Source organism: Clupea harengus, unplaced genomic scaffold, assembly GCF_900700415.2.
Source record: "Clupea harengus unplaced genomic scaffold, Ch_v2.0.2, whole genome shotgun sequence".
NCBI classification, from domain to species: Eukaryota; Metazoa; Chordata; class Actinopteri; order Clupeiformes; family Clupeidae; genus Clupea; species Clupea harengus.
The window spans coordinates 1-23,213 of NW_024880427.1; the positions used below are offsets into that span (position 1 = coordinate 1).

The 23,213-nt window shown below is 42.0% G+C and overlaps 4 protein-coding genes across 5 annotated transcripts; 2 read left to right on the forward strand and 2 right to left on the reverse strand.

Moving 5' to 3' along the window:
* Positions 1 to 15: 15 nt before the first annotated feature.
* Positions 16 to 3,959, reverse strand: LOC122132109 (peroxisomal membrane protein PMP34-like). Its single transcript, XM_042706894.1, has 7 exons — positions 3,677 to 3,959; positions 3,388 to 3,448; positions 3,081 to 3,147; positions 2,645 to 2,793; positions 2,270 to 2,386; positions 1,925 to 2,070; positions 16 to 1,010 (listed from the first exon to the last, which is right to left on the reverse strand). Exons 1-7 carry the CDS (start codon positions 3,749 to 3,751, stop codon positions 894 to 896), a joined length of 732 nt encoding a protein of 243 aa, XP_042562828.1. The 5' UTR covers positions 3,752 to 3,959; the 3' UTR covers positions 16 to 893.
* A 4,398-nt stretch (positions 3,960 to 8,357) lies between these two features.
* On the forward strand, positions 8,358 to 12,075 carry anks4b (ankyrin repeat and sterile alpha motif domain containing 4B). Its single transcript, XM_042706895.1, has 2 exons — positions 8,358 to 8,644; positions 10,543 to 12,075. Exons 1-2 carry the CDS (start codon positions 8,484 to 8,486, stop codon positions 11,663 to 11,665), a joined length of 1,284 nt encoding a protein of 427 aa, XP_042562829.1. The 5' UTR covers positions 8,358 to 8,483; the 3' UTR covers positions 11,666 to 12,075.
* Positions 12,076 to 14,939: 2,864 nt separating this feature from the next.
* Positions 14,940 to 21,296, forward strand: si:ch211-256e16.3 (kelch-like protein 20). Of its 2 annotated transcripts, none has more exons than XM_042706896.1 (11): positions 14,940 to 15,047; positions 15,510 to 15,842; positions 16,493 to 16,819; positions 16,925 to 17,068; positions 17,628 to 17,814; positions 18,157 to 18,303; positions 18,595 to 18,723; positions 19,226 to 19,402; positions 19,602 to 19,748; positions 19,923 to 20,088; positions 20,433 to 21,296. In XM_042706896.1, exons 2-11 carry the CDS (start codon positions 15,522 to 15,524, stop codon positions 20,605 to 20,607), a joined length of 1,920 nt encoding a protein of 639 aa, XP_042562830.1. In that variant the 5' UTR covers positions 14,940 to 15,047; positions 15,510 to 15,521; the 3' UTR covers positions 20,608 to 21,296. The 2 variants fall into 2 exon arrangements, with proteins under 2 accessions (XP_042562830.1, XP_042562831.1); XM_042706897.1 differs by having other exon boundaries at positions 15,552 to 15,842.
* Positions 21,297 to 21,384: 88 nt separating this feature from the next.
* Positions 21,385 to 22,950, reverse strand: LOC122132112 (NHP2-like protein 1). Its single transcript, XM_042706898.1, has 3 exons — positions 22,753 to 22,950; positions 22,234 to 22,354; positions 21,385 to 22,118 (listed from the first exon to the last, which is right to left on the reverse strand). The coding sequence occupies exons 1-3, from the start codon at positions 22,753 to 22,755 to the stop codon at positions 21,856 to 21,858; spliced, it is 387 nt and encodes a 128-aa protein (XP_042562832.1). The 5' UTR covers positions 22,756 to 22,950; the 3' UTR covers positions 21,385 to 21,855.
* Between the last annotated feature and the right edge of the window lie 263 nt (positions 22,951 to 23,213).

Sequence of the window (23,213 nt, forward strand, 5' to 3'; positions counted from 1 at the left end):
CACCTCCTCCACGGATACACCCCTGAACCAGGCCCTTGCTATTAAGAGGCAGGGAGATAGCCTCCACAATCCAGGGGGAAAGCCGCTGTTTACACAGCCCCCTGCCACCAGCTGGATTAGCAAAAAAGACAAAAGACATGACCACAATCTTAGCATAAGTTGCATGGTCTTGCACTTTCGCACTTTGCATTAGGGTTGTGTCACCGGGTGTAAACTCGGTGCATGAAGGACTTCCAGATAAGGCCTGAATATCAGACACATGCTTTGCTGAAGCCAAAGTAAGAATTTACGTCCACAGACACTAATGGGGCCGAAAGGAGAACAGCTCAGAGCATCCAGAACAGGAGGTAGGTCCCAAGATGGCACAGGTGATCTGATAATGGGCTTCAGGCAGCACACGCCCTTCATAAAGCAGATAATAAGAGGGTGGGCCCCTGGCCACACCCCATCAATGCCAATATGACATGCTGAAATAGCCTCTAGGTACACCATTAATGTTGAAAAAGAGCAGTCTTGCTCCAATAGTTCTTGTAAGAATGTCAAAACCTCCACAACAGAACTCTTCGCTAGGCTCCTGGCATTACTCCTTGGCGGGTCCAGATATGAGGCGTGGGATGGCTCCATAGGAGGAGGGTGCAACAGCCCCGACCTCAGCTCCATTATGGTTCAGGAACTTCCGCGTAACAAGGCACCAGGGTGCAGTTAGACAGCAGCTTATTCCAGGATGATGTTAGCTCCAACACAAAATCTGGAAACAGTGGCAGATATTGAATCACGATCATAGGAGTCTGGGTAGAAGAATCCAGCAAACCTGTGGAGTCTCTAGGCTACCCAGCTTCCAGCTTCTGAGCAGCACGGCGGTAGAGAGCGAAGAAGGAATTATCCATCTGGCTCTATGTTCTGTCGGTAGCTGGAGACTCACACAGGGCTTCTGGTAGGCCATGCTCGTCTATGTCCAGGTCGAAAACATCCTGGTCATCACCCGCCGTGAGTATCGCATGCTGCTGAGACTGGAGAGATGAAAGGCGATAGTTCTAATTTGCACAGCTCCTCCATCTTACCAGCCTAGCTAGCAATCATTTCTCCACCTGGCTCCACCTCGCCTGCAGAGTCAGTCAGAGACGGTTCAGCAGATTAGGAGAGGAGGTGGTATTGCTCGATGGCAGCTTGCCAAAGGATTTTTTCAACGATCTTCAAAAGGCTGTTTGAGAGTGGAGCGTCTGAGCTGGTGACAAAATGCACACACACATCAGGCTGCACCTGATTCCCAGGCAGAACGGACAGGCATGTGCTGGTCCTTCTCGTGGAGAGAAGAAACGCAACTCGGAGGACATGATTGAATGCCTGGTTTGGTTGCAGCCCATGCAGGCAGCGAGTTAATGCTAGACTAGGTTGGAGACACGCCACACTTGAAACCTGTTGCAAACAACTCTTAAAAACAGCGCCATGCAAAAAGTCAACACACCAATAGAGGATGTTGTCGAACAAATCCTGTTTCGACCATTTTAACTGCATCGATAGAAATTGCTAACTTGTTACACTTAAAACCAGCTTGCGAGCTAACCAGGCGGTGCAAGGTTGAGGTGTTCACAGTGTTCACAAGAGAGCTTGAACTGAGGAGGAGACGATGGTGACCTCCCTATGTCTCCACCAAGGGTGTGATATCCCATACTATCTGTGTTGTACCAAGTGAACCAACTGAAAGGGAATGACCCCAGTTCTAATTTCTAAACTGAAATGTACCTTTACTAAAAAGTATGTTTTTTTCCCTTTTGGCAATGATTTCACATAAACAGCCTACTTACATCCATGGTGTTGCACACCCACATAAATCCAACCAAACTGAGGATACTAGCACAACCTTATGTAGACAGGTGTAAATGCCGCTCACATGCAGCGGGCACAGAATAATAAAGACACTGACCCTTCTGCCCCCTCGTGCAGCCCTCCTCTTCATGGCCTCGTAGAACATGAACTGGACCGCAGGGTTAAAGACCAGTATCAGAGAGGGTAGGGTCCCGTTCCACAGAGTGCCCACTCCCTCATTAGCAATGATTTGAGAGAAGGCATCTAAATGAGAGACATAGACAAAGCAGATGTAAGCGCCCTGTTAAGCACTCTTTCTATCTATCTACCTAAGTGCAGAGTACTGTCACTTGGCTAGAGTTTACACAGTATGCCACACCTGCCATGAAGTCTAATAAAGACCCTGTTTTCTATGCACCATAGTTATGACGGTGAAAGGCTATCTCCAGCACACACCACTAACCAAAAATGCCTCTGTAGTGGGTTTGGTGAAGATCCTCATTCCTGAATTTGGCTCCTTGAAGCTTAAGGCGAGTGTTCACCACCCACATGGGTGTGGTCAGGAGCACATTCACTGCCCCTGTGAAGATGTAAAAAAAAAAAAACATTTCTCTCATTATACTTCATTTTTAATGTTAGCCCTTTGGTGTTACATGCATATTGAGATTATTTGTAATATCCCATTCATTATTACAATCATTTTTAAGCAGTGTGAACCCTTTGTATCCATGTAAACATATTGATGCTTCCGAAGTGTTAACCCTCATGACCTCAAGGCTTATTGGACCATGAACATCAACATACTGAATGGAGCAGAGTGACTTATTGGCCCCCTCACCAGAGATCATTCCCATGAGCAAGTCCTTGGCAGGCCGTGGTTTGCCCATCACCAGAGCTCTCTTCAGGGTGTTAAAGGTATAGAAGTACACAAAGTTAGAGCAGCAAAGGCTAGAGATGACAGGAAACCATCCACGATACAGTGACAGTCTGCAAGAAAGACAAGACTACCGATAATAAATGAGAGAGACAGAAAGAGACACTGAAAGAGGCAAAGACAGAGTGGTGACAAAAGAGGTCAACTGGCCTCAGCTATTTTATTTCAGAAGCTCAATGTCACAAGAAGATTACACACACACAAGAGATTCTAAATGTTGCAAATCTTAGCCATCTTGGAGGTAATGTAAAGTATAAAAAGGGTAAGTGTTCACAACTGTGCTCTGTGGCAATCCCAGTTTACACACTTGCAAACATGTAGCTCTTCAAAAGACACTTACATGCCCTCTTCCTTTGCTATCTCTGCCAGGATTACAGGTGTTGATTTTGACCTCCGATTTTCATCAACTAAAACGGTTTAGAATGGCAAGACATGTCAGCTTCAAAGCATCAGCACACAAACACTCACTTCTTTAAACATTCATAGACACAATCAGACCTATTAACAAGAATTTATCACATAATCTTGGATAATCCTGAGTATACATTAGTTCTCCCTCTATCTTCTGTGACCTCTTGTTCCAGTCCAAAGTCCATTAAAGTAATCCATCATCGCCCATTCTCTCTCTCTCTCGCTCTCTCTCTCACCTTGCAATCTGATCCTGGCTGTATCCAAGGGGAAGAACACGCTCATCGCCGTCATGCTACCCTGTGAAACAAACGCAATAATACTAAACAAAAAGACACGATTGAGAGAAGGGTTGGTAACGAATATATCCCCACGGTTGAGATTCTGCCGCTGGCAGAAAGCCGGAGACCGACATAATATAACCACTTGGGCGCATTTCTGAACAGTTCAGAAATCATACCTCTATGCAGAACAACCGGCAGACTATATATTACACACAGATATCTATGAAAATGTAGCCTAACTTACCACTGCACCTGCCATTGCATGGACGAGGGTCTCGTAAGACAGAAGGCCAACAGCCACTCCGCCATTGTCTGACATCCTAGCGTTTTCAAAGCGATTACTTGATATGTAATTATTCGTGCAAACAGTGCCACGGCGCTGTCAAATGACCTCTCTTGTCTTACGTTAGATAACTTGATAACTTTCGTAGACCTCAGACCATGATGGACAGACTTCCGACCCGGTTCATGTAAGCAAACAGTCTTCCGTTGACAGCGTGTAGCTAGCTACAATAACAACATTTTCAAAATGGCCACTGTCGGTAGGAAAACTGTATGATCAGGGAAAGTGTATTAAAACCGGATGTCGTCACTTTAAGCCGGTCTCTGGTTGGATAAAGCTTTTCAGCAGAAATGGACAAGGACCTTTACTTTTTAGTTGAGAAGTTGTGTTGATCGCCTGGCATGCAAACGATCGGTTTTCTTTAAATTATTATTATTTTTGTGGAGTTATACGGCTTATGTGAATAAAGCTATCTACACAACTTTGTATATGTCTACATTGACTCGTTTAGTTGTTCATGTGGTACACGTAGGTCTTAACTGAAGCTAACGCTTAGACCAACAATCCATTGGAACACATAGTAGCTAGCTAGCCTCGCTGCTAATAAGTCTAACGTTAGCATGCTCATATGAATAGACCCATTATAGTCAGGTGGCTTAATGCTCAATTGACTTGTTAACCGGACTTCTACGAAGTCATACAACTAAACACACAAGTGACTTGTTAACCGAACTTTTACGAAGCTATATGACCAAACACAAAGCTAGCACTGTTAATTCCGCTATAGCTAGCCAGGTCAATTAGCTCGCCTAAGATACTGCAATTTAAGCTAACCAATTACCTCATTTCCCCCAAAACCCATCGATTACATGTGTTTGTGATGTGTAACATATATCCTTAATCAGTCATTCAAGTTATTAACGTTTATTTACCGCTAGCGATTACACGACACAAGGGTAATTCAATCGCTATTAATGTTGAACTTGAACTTCAACAACGTCACACAATATTAAAAGTCAGGCATCGGCATGGTTCCTACAGAATAAATCAAAGGTCCTTGTCCATTTCTGCTGAAAAGCTTTATCCAACCAGAGACCGGCTTAAAGTGACGACATCCGGTTTTAATACACTTTCCCTGATCATACAGTTTTCCTACCGACAGTCACCACTCGTAATTTCTTTAAAATAAAAGTCGAAACTTGTTCATTAGTTTCTAATTATACAATGACAAAATATGAAGAAAAATACAAACTAAACTAGAAAAAAGCTTAAAATGCCTTTACATATATATAAACAACCCAAGTGTTGTTCAGCTGAAGAAAAAAAAGTTATTTGTTAATTTAAAAAATCTGGAAAAATAACAAATCCAAAATTTTACCCACAAAAGAAAAGTCATATACACTAGGCCCTAGCCCAGCCGAGGCACATACACTAGGCCTACATTAATCACCTACTGATAAACTTCAAATTGTGTGGCTGAGAAAACAACACATTTTGCATCAGTGATATAGGAGTGAAATGAAATCCTTATAACAAGTACTGTAAGGAAATGTATAGATATTTAGGCCTGAATCGCCTTGGAAGGTGCCAGTGTACATAGCAAAAATACAGCAACATTTCCTTCCCTTGTGGGTCCCTAGTTCTGCTGTCCAGTAAATTAGACATTAGATTATGCTCACTCTCAACTCAGTAAGTACGTGAAACATCTTCATTACAACCTGTTCTTAACCTGTTAGACTGTCACTAACAGTCTTCATAGTGTTGGCCTTTTTCTGTCATTGTGTATGTCATTGTGAAGTTTGTCTGTCATTGGTATTATTGCCATTGGTCTAAGAAATTGCTACCATGTGTGTTACACATTTTATAATCCTTATGTAATAAGAGTGTTCCTTAATGTTAATGCGAAGTGTTGAATACTTCCTTGTTCCTTCCGAATCCCTTGTATGTGGAAACCTATTTGGCAATAATCCTGTATATGATTCTGAATCACTTTTGTAGGTATCAGGGCGTGTTAAGCCCCAGCTGAGTCACATGCAGTAGTCGTTGCCTACAGATGTATAGATATACAGTGACCTCCCTTATGTCTTCCTAACTGATATGGAGTCAAAGGTTACAAAGTCAAAGAGTATTTGTCATGTGTTTGATTCTCTTTAATACCACTAGACATGTATCCCGAAAAAAGGAATGTTCTTTTTCTTTTTAAGGAATTTTAGTTTCTTTCATTAGTTCACCAGCCACCACTGTTGTAAAAGTGTGTGCTGTATGTATTGCTGTATGTGGGTTAAGAATTTGCATTGCATAATCCATCTATATTTTAAGTAGTTCACATAATAAGTTCAACTCCGAACTATATTCTACCTATTCATATTAAACACAGTCTACAGGCTCATTTTACTCTGTAATGTATAGGTAGGGATGAGAATCGAGAACCGGTTCTTTTTTAGAACCGGTTCCTAGTGAACCGATTGTTTGGAATCGTCAGCCAAATTCTTTAACGGTTCTGCTATCGGTCCTTTGTGGCGTTGCGCATGCGCGAACTTTTTTAGTTTCTTCTTCAGACTGCAGCAAACATGGCAACTAGGCAGAAGCGTTCTAAAGTTTGGCTCTATTTCACACGACAAAAATGACACCTACGCCACTTGTAACCTGTGTAAAAAGTCTATTTCGTCGAAGGGAGGAAATAAAACAAATATGAATAAGCATTTGAACACACAGCATGGAATTAAATTACAGGAATGTCATGTCTTCGATGCATGCAGCAGCTCAGCTAATGTCGGCGCTTCATCTCTTTCTGTCCAAGGTAAACTCTTCAAAAGTGATCACAACCACTCACTGTGTGAAGCAATTTGCCTTTATTGTGTGTAGTCGATCAAGTTATCTTCTGTCCCTTCGTTTGAAGCATACATTTTAGCTCCGGCATTGGTCTCCCATTATTGATCACTTCACGTTTGGATTGAAAGTCCAGTTTTGAGAAATGTTTGATCGTAACGGTGTTAATTATCGGAGGGCGTGTGTTATCAGCAAACGTTCGCGTTTTCGTGTCAACCCATTATTAAACTGAGCATATCGTCTTTTAATCCATTATTAAACGTAGCATATAGCTACGCTAGCTTGGCTATAGAATCTTCCATTTTCAGCCCCCTACATTGAGGCAGAGGTAGTGTTTGCCTCCCCCTCTTAATGTGGCTTTATGTCAGCTCAGCAAATTCAGCGATTTTGTTAGTGCCATTTGTTTCATTGTGTAAACCAGCTTTCACTATATAGATAATCTCCATTTCCATCCAATTTAGCTGATGACGCTCAGTCAGACCGGTTCAGAGGCTGGTAGTCTGTCTGGGTCACAGGCTACAGCTAGCACGTCATGTACACCTCTAGCCCATCCTTTCTTCGAGGCAGGGAAAAATAAAATGACCGAGGAGAGGATCAACGAATGTCACCGAGCAGTGACTAAGTTTGTGGTGAAAGGTTTGCACCCTTTTACTACGGTATATGCCCCAGATTTTCGTTAGGTTAATTTCTAGGAACATGTTTAAATTAAACAGAATACATTTTATTTAAGTTATGTAAGTTTTATTTTAAGTTCAAGAGGAATATGTATAAATGTTTTTGGTTATTTTTTTTTTTTAATGTGTATATACATACTGTATATGGTGTGTGCAGCATTATAGAAAATTATATAAAAGAAAATTAATGTAAATAAACCCGTTTGTGCTCTTTTTTTAACCCCTTGCCCAATAAGAATCGATAAAAGAATCGACAAGGAATCGAATCGATAAGCAGGAATCGATAAGGCATCGGAATCGTTAAAATCTTATCAATTCTCATCCCTTTGTATAGGGTGTTTTATGACTCACAAGAAGTATAAAGAAAACGTTAAGCCTTAAGTGTGAAATGTAATTTTCTGGATGTGGTGATGTAAAATAGATTTAATGGAGAAATAAGATAATAAGTAACCAAAAACGAAATGTTGTGTAGCCTACCTAACAGGCTACCATCTCATTCCGTGGTTATTTGCAAGGTGCAATATGCCCTGTATTTATCTATACTAGTTAGCAGCACAACAGGCATGCCCCGTGCAAAATTTCGAAACATACTGTCAAACCGGATTTTCAAACAACATTTTGAAGTGGACTTTTATTTTCACTCTTTTCGCAGCCATATTACCACCTGCTGTCGCGTACAGTTGCTTATTGTCGCTAGCTCCACGGAACTTCTTTCCTTCCTGAGTTTCTTATTCTGCCTGCTGCTAAACCATTGGCTTTGAATGTGCTAAATATATCGACTGCCCCCTACAGTAGAGGAGTTTACATGTGAAGTAATTTCTAATGTATTTAAATAGTGTCCGAGGATTCGGAGGATCCCCGGCAGAGAATAGCTTGGCCAGAGTTAATATATAATGGCTAAGACTGTCGGCGCTTTTTATACAAATGAACTGTACTGCATTCAATTTCACTGTCAATATGTCAATATACAATATATATACTATTCTAAAGCTAATTTATTTCATTATTAGTAACCAAGCATAGCCTATTTCCCACATTGAGCATAACTACCACCATTTGCATACAACCAATGATGAGACGTTTCCAGTCCACAACGAACTTTGCTTTTGGTTTATGACTTGCCTTGTGATTATGTCCCTCCCAGACAATTCTCAGAGCTTCTTTTTTTCAGCCAGACACCACAGCAGCACTACCAAACATGCTCAGCTAAGACCGTCCTTTTTATTTTTGTTTTACAGAATTTGTCTTCGAAAGATTTTGACAAAATGTCAAGATATCACAAAGCAGCCATTGATGGCTATCTCGAACTTCTGAAAGAAGCAACCACGCAAGATCTCAACACTCCAGACGAAGATGGAATGACACCAACATTATGGGCTGCCTACCATGGAAATTTAGAGGCTTTACAACTAATTTGCAGTAGGAGGTAAGCGAAGATGAATTGCAGAATGTATTGAAGTATAGTGAAGTAGGCTGAATAGGTGTGTAGGCTATAATTTCAGAAATGGAGGTAACTTTCATTCTGAACTCCATAACTGTAACCTCTTCTCTAAGAACAGAAGATTGTTATTTTCAGTGAAAAATACATCAGTTATTTTATTCAGAGTTATACCTAAGTTGATGAATAAAACAATGACAATATTTTCAACAGACAAGCATGCTGGCATCTGTTGCATTTGGTTTAGTCAGTAATCCTAATATGCTGAAAGGAATATTGTTCCGGAATGTGAAAACATGTATGTTTAGAAAGGGTTAAAGTAGAACTACCAAACTGTCAGTATCTGGGGTATCAGTATATGATATATGTATATTCTGAATAGTTTGTTCAGAGGTGTGTGTTAAAGTGTTCATCTAGACCAAAGGTTAGTTTTATGATGCTTTGTTGGACCTTCTGAACTACATTCCAGTCAGCCTATAAAACCATCAGATATTATACTTTTAAAGCTTTTAGGAGAGCCACCACCCAACAAAGATAACCCTAACTCCAGGCCCAGTCTCAAGTCATCCATTTGAGTTTGTTTTGTCTTTGAAAAATACATTGGGATATCATCTCCATCTTTGTCAGCGTGAATACTTTCTGCTTTGATGCATGAGCAAATGCCAAAATCTGTCAAAATGAATCAGGCCACAGTATTATATAAATGAGGAACAATAGCAGCCTTTATTTTCTGTCTTCCACTGTGTATGGCTCTCAAAGCAGCAAAACAAAATAGATTGGAACTGACAGCTGTTTTTACACCACAAGAGTCTAATTATCATCACAGCATACATTTAATCATAAAGCAATTCTGTTAACATAGAATATGTTTATGTTGTCGGTAGGAGTGGTCCAAATCTTATTTTTATCATGGAGTTTTTCGTTGGCCCTAGCAACCAAAGAATGACGTCAGCAGCAGTAAACGGGAAACTGAGATAAGCTTGCACACAGATAGGGCAATCAGGAGTTTTATAGGACCCGTGGCAGCATACGAAAGGACTTCAGTTTTTAATGGATCACCAATAAACAAGCTTACAGATGGCTCATCACCTGTCATAATATAATGTCAGGAGTGGACGGATACAATATGCTCCTCTGTCTGGTCTTCCCACTTATTAAAGATATCTCATGGCTTCTATATTTATACATTTATATATTTACATATACAAGTGCCTTGAGCCTATTGTTTTGGTGCTATATAAATAAAATTGAACAGTTGAATTGAATATATTTTAATTAGTGATGAGTACTGCATTGGGATTTATGTATCTCTGTGAAAGACCGCTCAAGCCGGCCATCTCACGATGTGGGATGTAGGCTTCTGGATCGTGGTTGCAAGTAGTCAGGAGAACACACAGCGCAGGAGACAGTGGCTTTCTCATAAAAATACAGCTGTATATTTATTTACAACTCAAACCCCACAACATATATACAAAAAACCAAGGGACTTGAACCCCAAAATCATAAGCACATACACCAGGGTAATCCCAACCCCAAAACAAAGAAACATACCCTGAACAAAACTAAAGCTTTTAAAACAGACAAGGTCCAACTGTGTCGTACAGGTTTCGTCTAGGACCTTGTCTCAGCTTCTTGCAGCCTGTTCAGTCTGTCTCTCGAACCACAATTAGTGCGCCTTTTAAGAGTGGCAGCACCAGGGGCTAATTTAGCAGTCCCAATTGGACCCGTCCACAGGTGCAGGGGAACAAAGTGAGAAGGGGGAGGGACTCCACCTTTTCACAATCTCATTGTGTTGGTAATTGCAGTATGATGTCATGAAAGGTAGATCATGAGGAAATAATTATGCAGTGTTTAACAGTAGTGTTGATCATTTTTTTGGTTTTTAGGGGAGATCCCGACAGAAGTGACATTTGGGGTAACACTCCACTCCACCATGCTGCCTCCAATGGTCACCTGAGAATCGTCAGCTTCCTGGTGAGCTTTGGCGCTAACATCTTCGCCATGGACAATGATTTGCACACGCCCTTGGATGTGGCAGCCTCACGAGACAACATGGAGTGCGTGCGCTTCCTTGACAGCGCAGCCTCCCAACAGACCGGCAAAAATGCCAAAAAGGTTGAGGCTCTGAAGAAACGTGCCACCAAGGAGGCTCAGGAGCGTGTGAAGAGATGTGAGAAGGTGAAGAAGAAGCACCAAAACAAGATGGACAAGCGGTACCGTGACAGCATTGTGCCAGAAACCAGCGCAGCTTCATTTAGCAACACGGGCACCATCAATAGTGTGAACGATCAATTCTCCAAACTCATAGCTGCAGATAAGTCAGGCTCTCTCAGCTCAAGAGTCAAAGGAACCCTTCAGCGAAAGTTTGGGAAGAAAGACACGGTCTCAGGGATGGTGGAGAGGCAGGGGGACAGCAATGTGATCTTCATCAAACAGAACGGTTCCACGGAGAAGCCGGAATTCGTTGGCATGTTCAACGAGGAGGATGAGGACGACGCGGATGGGAGTGGAATCGGAGATCCTGACGAGAACGAGGTTGATGATGAAGTGCATGAGTCCATCTTCCAAAGGCCAGGTCTGGGCAAAATGGTGTTCCGCAAGAACTTTTCCATGGAGATGGGGGTGGAGCCAGAGGACCTCCCCAGTGGAGACATGGGGGAGGACATGGCATCTCTGATCCATAGGGAAGTGCTTGAGGCAGAGGAAGATGATAGTGGTGGTTTTGCGGGAGAGGGAAGTGTCCCTTGGAACCAGGAGGAGATCGGGCTGGATGACCTTGAAGAGGAGACGACTCCTCTGGATGCATTCCTCTACTCCATCAGCCTTATGGACTTTGCACCCGTGTTTGCCCGTGAGAAACTCGACCTGGACGCCCTCATGCTGTGTTCAGATGAAGATTTGAGGGGCATTCGCCTCCAGCTGGGTCCCCGCAAGAAGATCCTGGAGGCGGCGGCAAGACACAAGAAAGTTCTGGAGCACCCTGGCATTCTGAAAGATACCTTTCTGTGAGGTGGCATAGGGGACAAAGCAAAGCACTGAACTGAATAGTAAAATCATGCTTCAGTAGGAAGGGCAGACATTCATGGCCTGTTAGCAGCTTTAAAAACTAAACTAAACTGCAGCTTTTATTCATGTTTTCTGATGTTAAATGTATAAGCGGTTGGACATGTGGGGTGATTATGGGACCATGAGGGGTTTTACTGTCTTGAGAGTGACTTGGGTGATTGCCTTTATGACAAAACAACAATAAAACAAAAATAATAATGACGAATTTTTTTTTTATATGTATATCCATAAAGGATGAAAACCAAAAATACAATTCATCTCTATTCCATATCATTACAGTTTATACAAAGTTCTTGTGAGTAGTGGCTTTTTCATCTTTTAACAGCCTTGCAAATAAAGAAATTGTATGCTAATCATTGTTGTCTTGCATGTGTTCCCATGGGATTTTAAATAAGCTCATAGGAAAACAATTGCCAAAATCAGTCACTGTCAAAGGACAGGTCAGGCAGAAGACTTCTGAATTCACGGACAATGGGACAACAACATGGTGGAGACACATGAAAGCAAAAGTAGAGCTTATCCTCTGGTGTTACATTTTAAGGACACTCGATCCAACTATGCATACCATACCAATTGCACTCATTAAATACTATAAAAACATTTAGTTTCTTTCGAGAGAAAAAAGAGCAATGTTCCCCTATACCCTGACTATGTGCCAAGTTTATTTAGTTTCACCTTCACCACGGATGGAACACAAACTGGAAAGATATCTACGATCTCAAGAAGTGTCTGAGAAAAGACTAGTCAACAGAAGGAGAGAGCTAGCTGCCACATCTCTTCTGATGCTGCATCAAAGTCTGCCTGCATCACATGCAGATGTACAGACTGGTGATGCCCAAGGCACTGAGGTCCAGACAGAAGAGACACATAATGACATCACTCAATGACATCACCTCATTACATGAACAGATTCAATCTTTAAACACTGAATGTCAATCACTGAGGGATAAAAAGTGAGTTAAAACTTTGTATTCTAGACACTTCAAAATGTGATGACAGCGAACTGAATACTTTCACAGGACTTCCCAATTCACAGACTTTCATGTTATTGTTCTGTCATGTGTGATCAGTTCCTCCTGCTACTGCCAAAACAGTCCCTCCAGCCTACTCTGGAACTTACACTGATGAAGCTGTGCCTCAATCTGTCTGAGGAATTTTTAGGCCACTGATTGGTTTAAAGAGAAATTCCGCCTTGCGTTCAGACTTTGTTATATGTGGTTTCCAGGTGTCGTGCCACGATCAGCACCCCTGCAATGGAATGCACCCCCACCAAATCGTAGTAGGTTACATTGTGCAAACAAATTCTTACTCTCCTTCTATATCATATTATGTTAATACTGATACTGATAAAGGGCCGTATTACCTACCGTTCATTGTTTACCAAATGTATCTCTTTATCTGTTTATCAAATTACTAACCAAATTTTCTCTCTCTTAGCGTGACCTTTGGTCACAAATGCTGATAACTGTGGAAACATCCTCATCATCATATCCATTAAGTGCATATATGCGTATTGGTAGCCAAACTCGTCCCACTCACTTTGTCTCTCTCTTCCCCTCCTAATCTAGACTATCTTCGCTGTGGGATGCTGATGTAGTCTCTCCACCTGATCTACTGTAGAAACCCTCGGCCAACACCTACAAATCCCCACCACACTGTCATACACTTATTCTACCCCAGTCTCTGTGCTAGCATTTTCCTGCAATGTAAATAATTGCCACTATGAACATAGTTTTCTGTTCCATTACTGTACTTACGTTTATGTTTATGTATGTGTTTATCATGTTTATTGGCCAAGTAGGTTTACACATACAAGGCATTTGACTCCAGGTTTAGTGACCCTTAGTAATAGTAATAGTTAATAGAGTAATAGTTACCTCACAAGCACACTGTATACCCACTAAGCTGTTTTGTACGTATCATGTATATGCCATATGATGTTCGTATGTATGTATGTATGTATGTATGTATGTATGTATGTATGTATGTATGTATGTATGTACATTTACCACATGTATTTACCCCGTGTATGCTAGCATGCTCATCCTGATATGTGTATGATCTCATCAACCATGTTCCTGATGGTTTCCCCTCCCCTTCTCCTCCCTCCCCTTCAATATGCTCTCTTTGTTTGTGCTATAGCCCTCCTCACCACTGCCTTCTCAAAAATCCATCTTCCATTTCTGTTTTCTGTTACCAGTGATATCTTAATATTTATTTTACATACCGGTTAGTGATCTCTTCTTATCGTTCCCCTTTCATGTACCTCCCACTCACACGTTGGGGCCGTTCTACTGGAAACCAATGTAAGATCCAACACAGACTCCTTACCTGTTCATATATCTATCCTGGTCTTCTTTCCATCATTTAAACACACTACATTTCTTTCATGTAACATCTCTTCTATTACCTGTCCATTGTTTTCTGTCTTTTCACCTCCCCTCAGTGTGTTATGTGCATTAAAGTCCCCACACCATATTACCATATTACATTATTATACTTTCTCTCATTACTTTAACTCTAACTGTTTGCAAGGATTATAATAGTTAACCACCACTATCTCCTTCTTTTCTGCCCATACCTCTACTACCACATATTCCTGCTCCTTCCCTACACCCAGTACTCTATTTCTAGTAACTCCTTTCCTTTTAAAACTTGCTCCCCCTGTACCACTGTGCCCTACCCTGCCTAATTACGACATAGTCAAATAAAACTAAATCCAAAATAGGTTTTAACCATGTTTCTTAAATGCATATTATATATTTACATTACAGTGTAAGATTAGTATAGTCATCCTTCACTATCTCGGCTTGGCTCAGACCGTCACGTATTTCTTCCCATTTCAGACCCATCATATTTAAATTATGTACCTCTTCCTTTGTAATAATTTCGATCCTTTCGGTTTTGGATTTGACATCTGCTGTTGCATATATTTCTCCTTCTATAAAAGTGATCAAGTTAACTTTCTCTTTTCATGTCTTTTTTTCAATTTTCATTAATATTTCCTGTTTATGCTGCCTCCTATTTTTCTCTCCTAGCTTCTTGCTGCCCTCTTGTGTTCCCTTCATTCACCTGTTTCATTCCCATTTTTCACTCTTACTTGTATTTGTTCAATCTCAGCTTCTCGTCGTTTCATAGAAAGTTAAATGCCAGGTGACAGAAGGTCTATAAAACTCCACCAGGTGGCGGTAATTTCTCATATTTCGCAGATGCTATCTTCGGAAATTCAGAGAAGAAGACATGGCGTCACGACTCCGCATAAACAATTTGGGGTCGACACTGGCAGAAATGAGAAGATCTGACTGCTAAAAAAAATGCTTAAAAGGTAACTTTGCCATCCGGTTCTTTGCCACGGTGCCTGTTTCGTTTGCTTATCTAGATGTGTGTGTTTAAGGTCGCTCAGTTGACGGCAACACTAGATCTGGAAGAGCATGAACCATCTGTAGGGTAATTCACGTTAGTTCCAACCCCTATCAACATTTTCAAAGGTGTAAAGGTTTTGAAATCATGGGTATTGTCGATTCATCGACAGCAGAAACAGGTATTTAAGTCCCATCATAAGTAGTCTAGTGTTTCAATTATAATTTTTTCACCATGGACATAGTATGAAGGCGAGAGTATAAGTCAGTTAGTTGTGATATTTGATACACCAGCGCTGGCTGTCAAAGTCGGTGATACTGTCACCACATACATGCATACGTTGCCTATGCAGGTTTTGTACCTATCCGTGGGATATTTACCTAAAGTTTAACATCTCTGACTTGTAGTCTACTATTTCCATGATCAGGTGAATGATAGGATGATTGGTGCCTATTTCTTCCATAACCAGTGTAACATAAAGAGCACAACAATGGAAATATTGGCTGTGAACGTATCGGCCACTTCCCCTGCTATGGCCTCTCTTCCTCCATCTCCCGTTCTGGAGGAGTCCGGTTTCCCCCTCGCCTCTTTGGACAGTGAGGAATACGTGTTTGTAGAAGCACGCCATCCCAACAAGGTGCTGGAAGGGCTTAACAGTCTGCGTCTGAACAATGCCTTCTGTGATGTGACACTGTGCTGCGGTGGACAGGAGTTCCCCTGCCATCGCATTGTGCTGGCCTCTTTCAGCTCTTATTTTCAGGTAAGGCATGCATGTTACCGCTATGAGGACGAAACAACATCAATATTATTGCACTATGAATGTATTAGTTTGATAAGTGAATGCATGGAGTTTTAGCATTGCTCTATGGATTTAACATGCCATGTGTTTGTTAATGTGAAATCCACCTCTTGATCATTCCCCCATTGCAATGCAACCAGCAAAGCACAGCTGTACCACACATTCAAACCTGCATAATTAAGATGGATTAGAGAGTTTGCTAGCTGTGCCTAACTAGTAGAAAGCTGGTTTTGAAGGCTGCTGCATGTCAAATATATAGGTAATTTACAGCCATTTGCTGTTTTTTTTTTTTAGGGAATGTTTAATATCAGTATAACAATATAATAACAGCCTTTCACAGTTAGGAGCACAGTTAGAAGAACAAAAACCTATGTAAACCTTGTAAAAAAAATCACTGGAATCGTAAAGGTCCATTCCAAGTCTTGCTTCCCTATATTAATATAATTCCTTAATGAAAATAATTTAGATATAAATTCTTCTAAGAATTGGTATAATACCAAAGTCACTTCTTAAAGTGATATCACAAACTAATAAAAATAGTAATTCTAAACAGTTATTACACCATCGTGAGCTCCGTGTAGATCTGATGATATTGTAATTATCCTGAGCAGGCTATGTTCTCCACTGATCTGATGGAGTCGCGTCAAGAGCGCGTGGCTATCAACGGTGTGGAGCCGCAGATGATTGGCATGCTGGTGAGCTACGCCTACACGGCCGAGGTGGTCATCTCCAAGGCCAACGTGCAGGCCCTCCTGGCTGCCGCCAACCTCCTGGACGTGATGGCAGTGCGCGAGGCCTGCTGCCGCTTCATGGAGCGTCAGATGGACGAGATGAACTGCGTGGGCATTCACTGCTTCGCCGAGGCCCACTCCTGCCACGAGCTGGAGCGCCGCAGCATGGAGTACATCCAGCAGCACTTCAGCACCGTCTGCCAGCAGGTGGGATAGTGGAGGCCTACACAGTTTGACAGAGCTTTTTTTGTCCTTTATCGTTTCCTTGTTTGTAGTCGTTGTGTGTTTACTTAAATGGACCCAAACCAACAGGAGGAGTTCCTGTCTCTGTGTGGTGACAAGCTGACGGAGATCATCTCTAGCGACCACCTGAACGTGCCAAAAGAGGAAACGGTGTTTGAGGCAGCAGTGCTCTGGCTAAACAAGACCACGTCTCGGAGGCAAAGCTTTGAGAAGGTGAGTGACGGACACAGACTCTCTGAATTTAGCTGGGTTTCAGTCTGTTTCTCAAAATGACGAAAGATTAGCAGTCTTTGAGAAACCTTTAGCTATTCTGTTTGGTAAATGTGTTCGTTTTTCACTTTGAGTGCAGCTTGAGCTAAAGGCTTGAGCCTACAGGAGAGCTGGGCTGCCTAAATCTGCAAGGGGTGCCTCGAAATGTTGGGGATTGAGATGCTAAGCTCTGAAATCCATCCAGATCAGGGGAGAGGGTGGGTCTTCTCGTAGGGGGGCACAGCTGTCCAAGCTGCCCAATCAAAGTTATTGTTGTTGCAGATAACTCGGACATTGTTCTCTGCTATGAATATGGGTCATGTTTCAGCTTGGTTATTAAAATTGGAATGTAAAAATGAAATTCTCATTCTGTTAAAAATTGTGAGTGCGTGAAATGTGTATGTTTGCAACGCATTTTGATATGTGAATGAAATACAAATTATTTTAAATGCAATTTTTTTTCCCACATACCAATGACTATTCAACTATGTGTAAATATTCAAATTGCCCTTGTATGGAACAGGTGCTTGAACACATTCGCCTGCCCCTCATAAGCCCTTACTACATCCATGATGTCATTGAGTCTCTGGACGTGGTGAAGGAATCCCTCAAGTGTCAGCGGCTCATCTCTGAGGCCAAGGACTACATGCTGCTGCAGGACCGGAGAGGAGAGCTCTACGGCCCCAGAGCTCGGCCACGCCGCTCTACAGGTACCGCTCTGCTCCCTCCGCTTTCATGAAGTCAACACAAATCTCTGCCTGTTATATTGGCGTTATATGTAACCGTTTCATCAGAAATATTCCACACTACTCACAATCTCGTTTGATCTTATGGTTACGTACCTTTTCGAAGAGTGATCCTTGCACCTTTACACTTTCATATGGTTATACTGATAGTATAATAAAAAATGTAATGATATCTTCTTCTTTTTGTCTTCCGTATGGCTCTAAGAGGAGAATACAGCATGAATTAGACTTCCATACTGCCAGGTCAACTTCTTTTAAAATATATGGTAGAAATGAGCATCTCTGGCACTCAACTGTTCCTGACAGGCACAGCTGAAGTGATCGTGACTGTTGGCGGAGAGGACGACAAGGTGGTTCTGCGAAGTGTGGAGAGCTTTGACCCCCTGACCAACCAGTGGAAGAGCCTTGCTTGTCTTCCATTTGCTGTTAGCAAACACGGATTAGTTGTATCTGGTGAGACACCTTGAACAGCTCTAAACTTGATGTTAGCAGGTTTACCAGGTCTTGTCTAACCCTGAAGTAAGAGTTTTGAGTGTTGGGCCCTTGATGGACACTTTTTGCTATGGTGATGGGGTTAGTTGTCTATGTCTGTATGTTGGTATTAACCATTTCTGAATACCAGCAGAAAACAAATATATTTCTGCATCTGTTTGAGGGTGTATATTTATGGTATGCTGTTATATGGAGATGACTTATAACACCTAATAACTTTGTCTGTGGGTCTGCTTGCCCTCTTGTCCACAGGTTCCATGTTATATCTGGCCGGAGGGGAGTTCCCAGATGGCTCAGCCAGCCGGGAGATGTGGCGCTATGACCCCTGCTTTGACTCCTGGCAGGAGATGGCCCCAATGAATGTAGCACGCTCCGAACTAGGTGAGAATATTAGATGAGAACGCTATCTTTTGTCTCCGTTTTATGTGGTTGGTCTTTGGTTGAAAAAAGGAACTCGCTCTGCTGTGTGCTCAGAATAATCAGTTCTCCAGGTGAGGGTACCATTTCGGAAACATTTTGTTGCTTCAGAAAGTGAACGAAATGGTGCATAAAAATAGCACAAATAAGATTGGCTTCATAATGTGAATCGGTAACATCAACGTAAATCTTGCTCTTTGAAGTCTCTCTAAGTTTTACTCTTCATCAAGATCAATCAGTTTTTCATGAAGTGTTCATATATAGGCACTATACTGCTATTGCCATACATACGTTGGTATAGGATTATCTACATCAGATATCATATGGAATGGTATAGGAGTATCTACATCAGATATCATATGGAATCGTATAGGAGTATCTACATCAGTTATCATATGTAATGAAACCGTATCGATCTGGTGATTTGATTTTTCCTGAACCCGTTGTCCCGTTCTCTCCCCCACAGGCCTAGTCATGTTGGATGGATATGTGTTTGCTGTGGGGGGCTGGGAGGGCCGCTCTCGCCTGGACACAGTGGAGTGCTACAATCCCCGCACCAACAGCTGGCAGTTCATGGAGTCAGTCAAGATGGCGGTCACCAGCCCTGCTGTGGTAGCACTAGATGGTCTCCTCTATGTCACAGGTCATTGCCTTGCTTGCTAATGTGCTCTGAGCGACTCCCGACTCATTTGCTGAGATACTGCCTGATCTGCTAAATACTCCAGGAGGTTTAGAGGGACTTTGTAGCTGATCTCGACTCCCTACAATTTTGTTTATCCAAAAATCCTTGAAAACGAACCATCACCATGCACCTAACATTTTGTATGGGTTCCTTTAACCAGGTGGAGCTGTTCTTGAGGATGGAGATGGCACAGATCTAGCACAGGCGTACAACCCAAAAACGTGCGCGTGGACAGAGGTAGCCCCCATGCAGATTGCTCGCTCTGGGTCTGCTGCCTGCACTCTGAAGGGCAAGATCTTTGTTATCGGTAAATTGGACAACTGTGCTGTCTTAATAAGGATGAAATCTTTGACTAACTTTGTCATTCACTGTGGGATTTTTGTTTTTGGAGTAATACCATACATTCCAGTAGGTTTACATGCCACCAGACTCAGATCAGTAGAATTCATATTCATCTTCTTGTACTGTTCTTTGCACACAGGGGGCTGGCATGCTTCCACTGAGAACACAGACAAGGTGGAGTGTTATGATCCCAAGACCAACCAGTGGACCATGTGTGCTCCCATGAAGGAGCGGCGGTACCGGCCCGGTGTGGCCGTGGTGGACGGGAAGATTTACGTTCTGGGGGGAGAGGAGGGGTGGGATAGGTACGGCCACACATTTCTCACTCCAGAATTCTTATACAGCATATAACAGAGTATTGGACCTTATCAAGGTTTCTGTTTGGTCTTCAGGCAAATTTTTGAATCCAAAGCTGCTTTCAGTTCAACAAACATGCTTGCATGTACACTATGCTGCCTGAAAATGTGGCCAATGACACCATTATTTAAGAGAAAATGTTTAGTGTGGATTTACAATACAACTTGATTTTTAAATGAAGTATATTGATACACGTATTAGCAATTGATAGAAACAGCCCTTTGTTGCATTATCTTATTTCTGAACTGAGCTGCACATTGCTGACATCAGAGCTCCTCTGTCTGCCTGGCAGGTACCATGACACAATCGAACGGTATTCTGAGGAAACAGACTGCTGGGAGATTGTAGGGGAGATGCCCACCAGCCGTAGCTGGCTAAGCTGTGTGTCCATGCAACTGAGGAAGGACACCCGAGGTGGCAGCTGTCCTGGGACCGCCGCCGAGACGGAGTTCCCTGACGTGGACTGAAGGCCTCGGGTTTGTGGTCGTGCAGGGGCAAATTCTGGCAGCACTTCGCTTGCTGAGGAGCAAGATGACGACATGCTGTTCCACCGGAGTGACAGCCATAGATGTGTGTCGCAGTAAGAGGCACCCACTCCCTGTTGTTATACATGGGCGGTCGCTGAAACAAACTCAAATGAACCCTTCTGGAAAAGTCCATGCACACATGCCTTTTCAGGTGGAGCCATTCCATTATCCAAGGGTGAGTTGGAGGAACACACACAACCCATGTGTGCATATTCTATTTTCTGTGGTTGTAGAGTCATCCCATTCTGCTCTGGAGTACAACGTGATGTGAACATAGGCCCTTAGGGCTTGGATTTGTAGCGTCCATTTATGTATTATTGTGACTTTTTTTCTGTAGTCTTGTGTAGTGTTTTTGTACAGTATTTTCTATCGTGATAATTTTGTATTTATGAGTTGCTTCAGTAAGTGCATATAGTACGTTTTTCTTTATGGTCACGCCTGCTATTCATCAGCATAAAGGAGATGCCACGCCAATGGGTTCTTAACATCACTGGAATATTAGTGCTTTAAGACAGTCAGGTTATTACCCTTGAGTTAAGGGTGTGTATATGAATCAGTTTTGTTTAATGTTCAAACCTCAAGAAATCTACCTGGAATATGTGTGCTAATAAATTCAATACTGAACAACATTCAAGACATCATGAACATGCTGTTTGGTTTAACACAAAATACCTTGTGCTTACACAACCAGTGACATGGTAAGAATCACACTGAAAGTATGGTCATGAACAGAAAGTTTACTTTTAAACTCTTACAAAGAAATTAGTTCACGGGCTAAACAAAGCGGCATGGGCATGATCAAGGTTTCAGAAAGTGCTGCAGAGAAAGCTTATTTTAATTACCATTTAATAATTGAAATCTAAATGGAACTGCACTCACCAATGCTGTACTCTCTCACACACACACACTGTACTTGAGAGAGTGTAATGAGGCCTACCTCTCGGGCCAAACCAAGCTTTATAAGCACACAAAATTAGACACTCAAAGGAAACTAAATTTTAAATCATAACTATAGTAGACAAACACCACTAAGAGTATATTAAAATAAACATTTTGCAACTTTAAAGTACAAAAAAAAGATAAGTCTCTCTGCCACGCACTGGAGACACATTGAGCTCTCGATTTCACTTTGTAGGTCCTTAGAGGGATCATAAAATTAGCACTCTAAACAAAACATTGACATTACAATCAGACCAGCAGTCTCTCAATGGCCATTTGCACGGACTGAATCTGGGGTTTCAGCTGTGAACCCTCCTTAATTGTAACTGATGTGGCGATGACTGGTCGGGAGACTCCGCAGGCACGTCCCAGAGCCTGTTTGGAGCGCACAAATACGTACGGGACGTTCTTGTCCTCGCACAAAAGTGGCAGGTGAAGGATTATCTCCAGTGGTTCAGCATCTGCAGCCATCACAATAAACTCCGAAATGCCTCGGTTCAAGGTTTTGGTGGCTGTGTGGAGTGCAAAAGATTAATTCAGAGGATGCAGTTAGTGTGTCACAACCAAACCTACGTTGTGTCTTTGGCTCTGAGCCGTAAAAACATTATTAACCAAAAAAAATGGTACCTTCGTTAGCCCCTTTTCGTAGTTGCTTGTAATTGGACGCTTGCTGTACAAGATCCAGTATGGTTTTGCTAAACGTTGCGTCAGCAAGCGGATAGGCTTTTGGATTCACCTCTGCTTCAGTCTAAAATGCAATGAAAGTGTCAAAACGTCGATCTGTACTTCTAGTACAATCAGATAATAATGAACCGTGCTACATCAGCTTGTGAAGAAAAAACTATTTATAACAACAATCTTGTTAAAAAAAAATGAAGGTACATAAACATGATTTAGCAATGCTGGTAGCACGTGGGTTGCAGTAAAACTGTTGTAGCTATAGGTTAGCATGCTAGCGCTACCTGGCTACACTGCGAACGCTAGGTCAGCATAACACAACTTTAACTCTACATCAATAACCGTTTATGCCTAAACTATGAATATAAGCTTGTCTTACTTGACAAACGATTTAACAAAATCCACAAACATACATGGAGCAGCTAGTTAACGTTAGCTGGCTAACTTAGAAAATGATGCGTGGCTCACCATGTTCACGGATTCGAAGATAAAGTTAACTTTATGTGCCTTATGTGGTCCTCTCGGCGTGTGCTTCACGGAGGACACAAATTGTTCTTAATTAGTAGAAAAGATTATAACGGGATAACTCCACTGACTGCTGTTCAGCGCACACAGGTATAATGCAGTTCAGTTCCCGGCTACGTTTCGGAATCGTAAAATTAGTCTAGAGGCGTGTTCTAAACACAGCGTGTCATAATCCCGCGCCGATTCATTTAAAAGTCAAATGAAAAGTTTAGTTTTTTCTGTCATCAATTCACAGTGTTGTCTGTGTTGCCTGACACTGATTCAAATAAACAAAACTTGGTTGAAATGTACTGGTTAGCATATCTTCGCATTATGAGTGTCTTTGAGGATTACTGTCATTCTACCTAACAGATAATAACTTATGATAACATGTATGAAGTCAATGTTGAGCATGTTTACATTCG

Coding starts and splice junctions, on each gene's coding strand:
- LOC122132109 (XM_042706894.1), bottom strand. CDS start 3,751: ATGTCAGACAATGGCGGAGTGGCTGTTGGCCTTCTGTCTTACGAGACC. Junction 3,449..3,676: donor ATGCAATGGCAGGTGCAGTG/GTAAGTTAGGCT, acceptor TTTGTTTCACAG/GGTAGCATGACGGCGATGAG. Junction 3,148..3,387: donor AGCCAGGATCAGATTGCAAG/GTGAGAGAGAGA, acceptor AAACCGTTTTAG/TTGATGAAAATCGGAGGTCA.
- anks4b (XM_042706895.1), top strand. CDS start 8,484: ATGTCAAGATATCACAAAGCAGCCATTGATGGCTATCTCGAACTTCTG. Junction 8,645..10,542: donor CAACTAATTTGCAGTAGGAG/GTAAGCGAAGAT, acceptor TTTGGTTTTTAG/GGGAGATCCCGACAGAAGTG.
- si:ch211-256e16.3 (XM_042706896.1), top strand. CDS start 15,522: ATGATTGGTGCCTATTTCTTCCATAACCAGTGTAACATAAAGAGCACA. Junction 18,304..18,594: donor ACACGGATTAGTTGTATCTG/GTGAGACACCTT, acceptor TCTTGTCCACAG/GTTCCATGTTATATCTGGCC. Junction 19,403..19,601: donor TGGTCTCCTCTATGTCACAG/GTCATTGCCTTG, acceptor TCCTTTAACCAG/GTGGAGCTGTTCTTGAGGAT.
- LOC122132112 (XM_042706898.1), bottom strand. Junction 22,119..22,233: donor ACGAAAAGGGGCTAACGAAG/GTACCATTTTTT, acceptor CACTCCACACAG/CCACCAAAACCTTGAACCGA.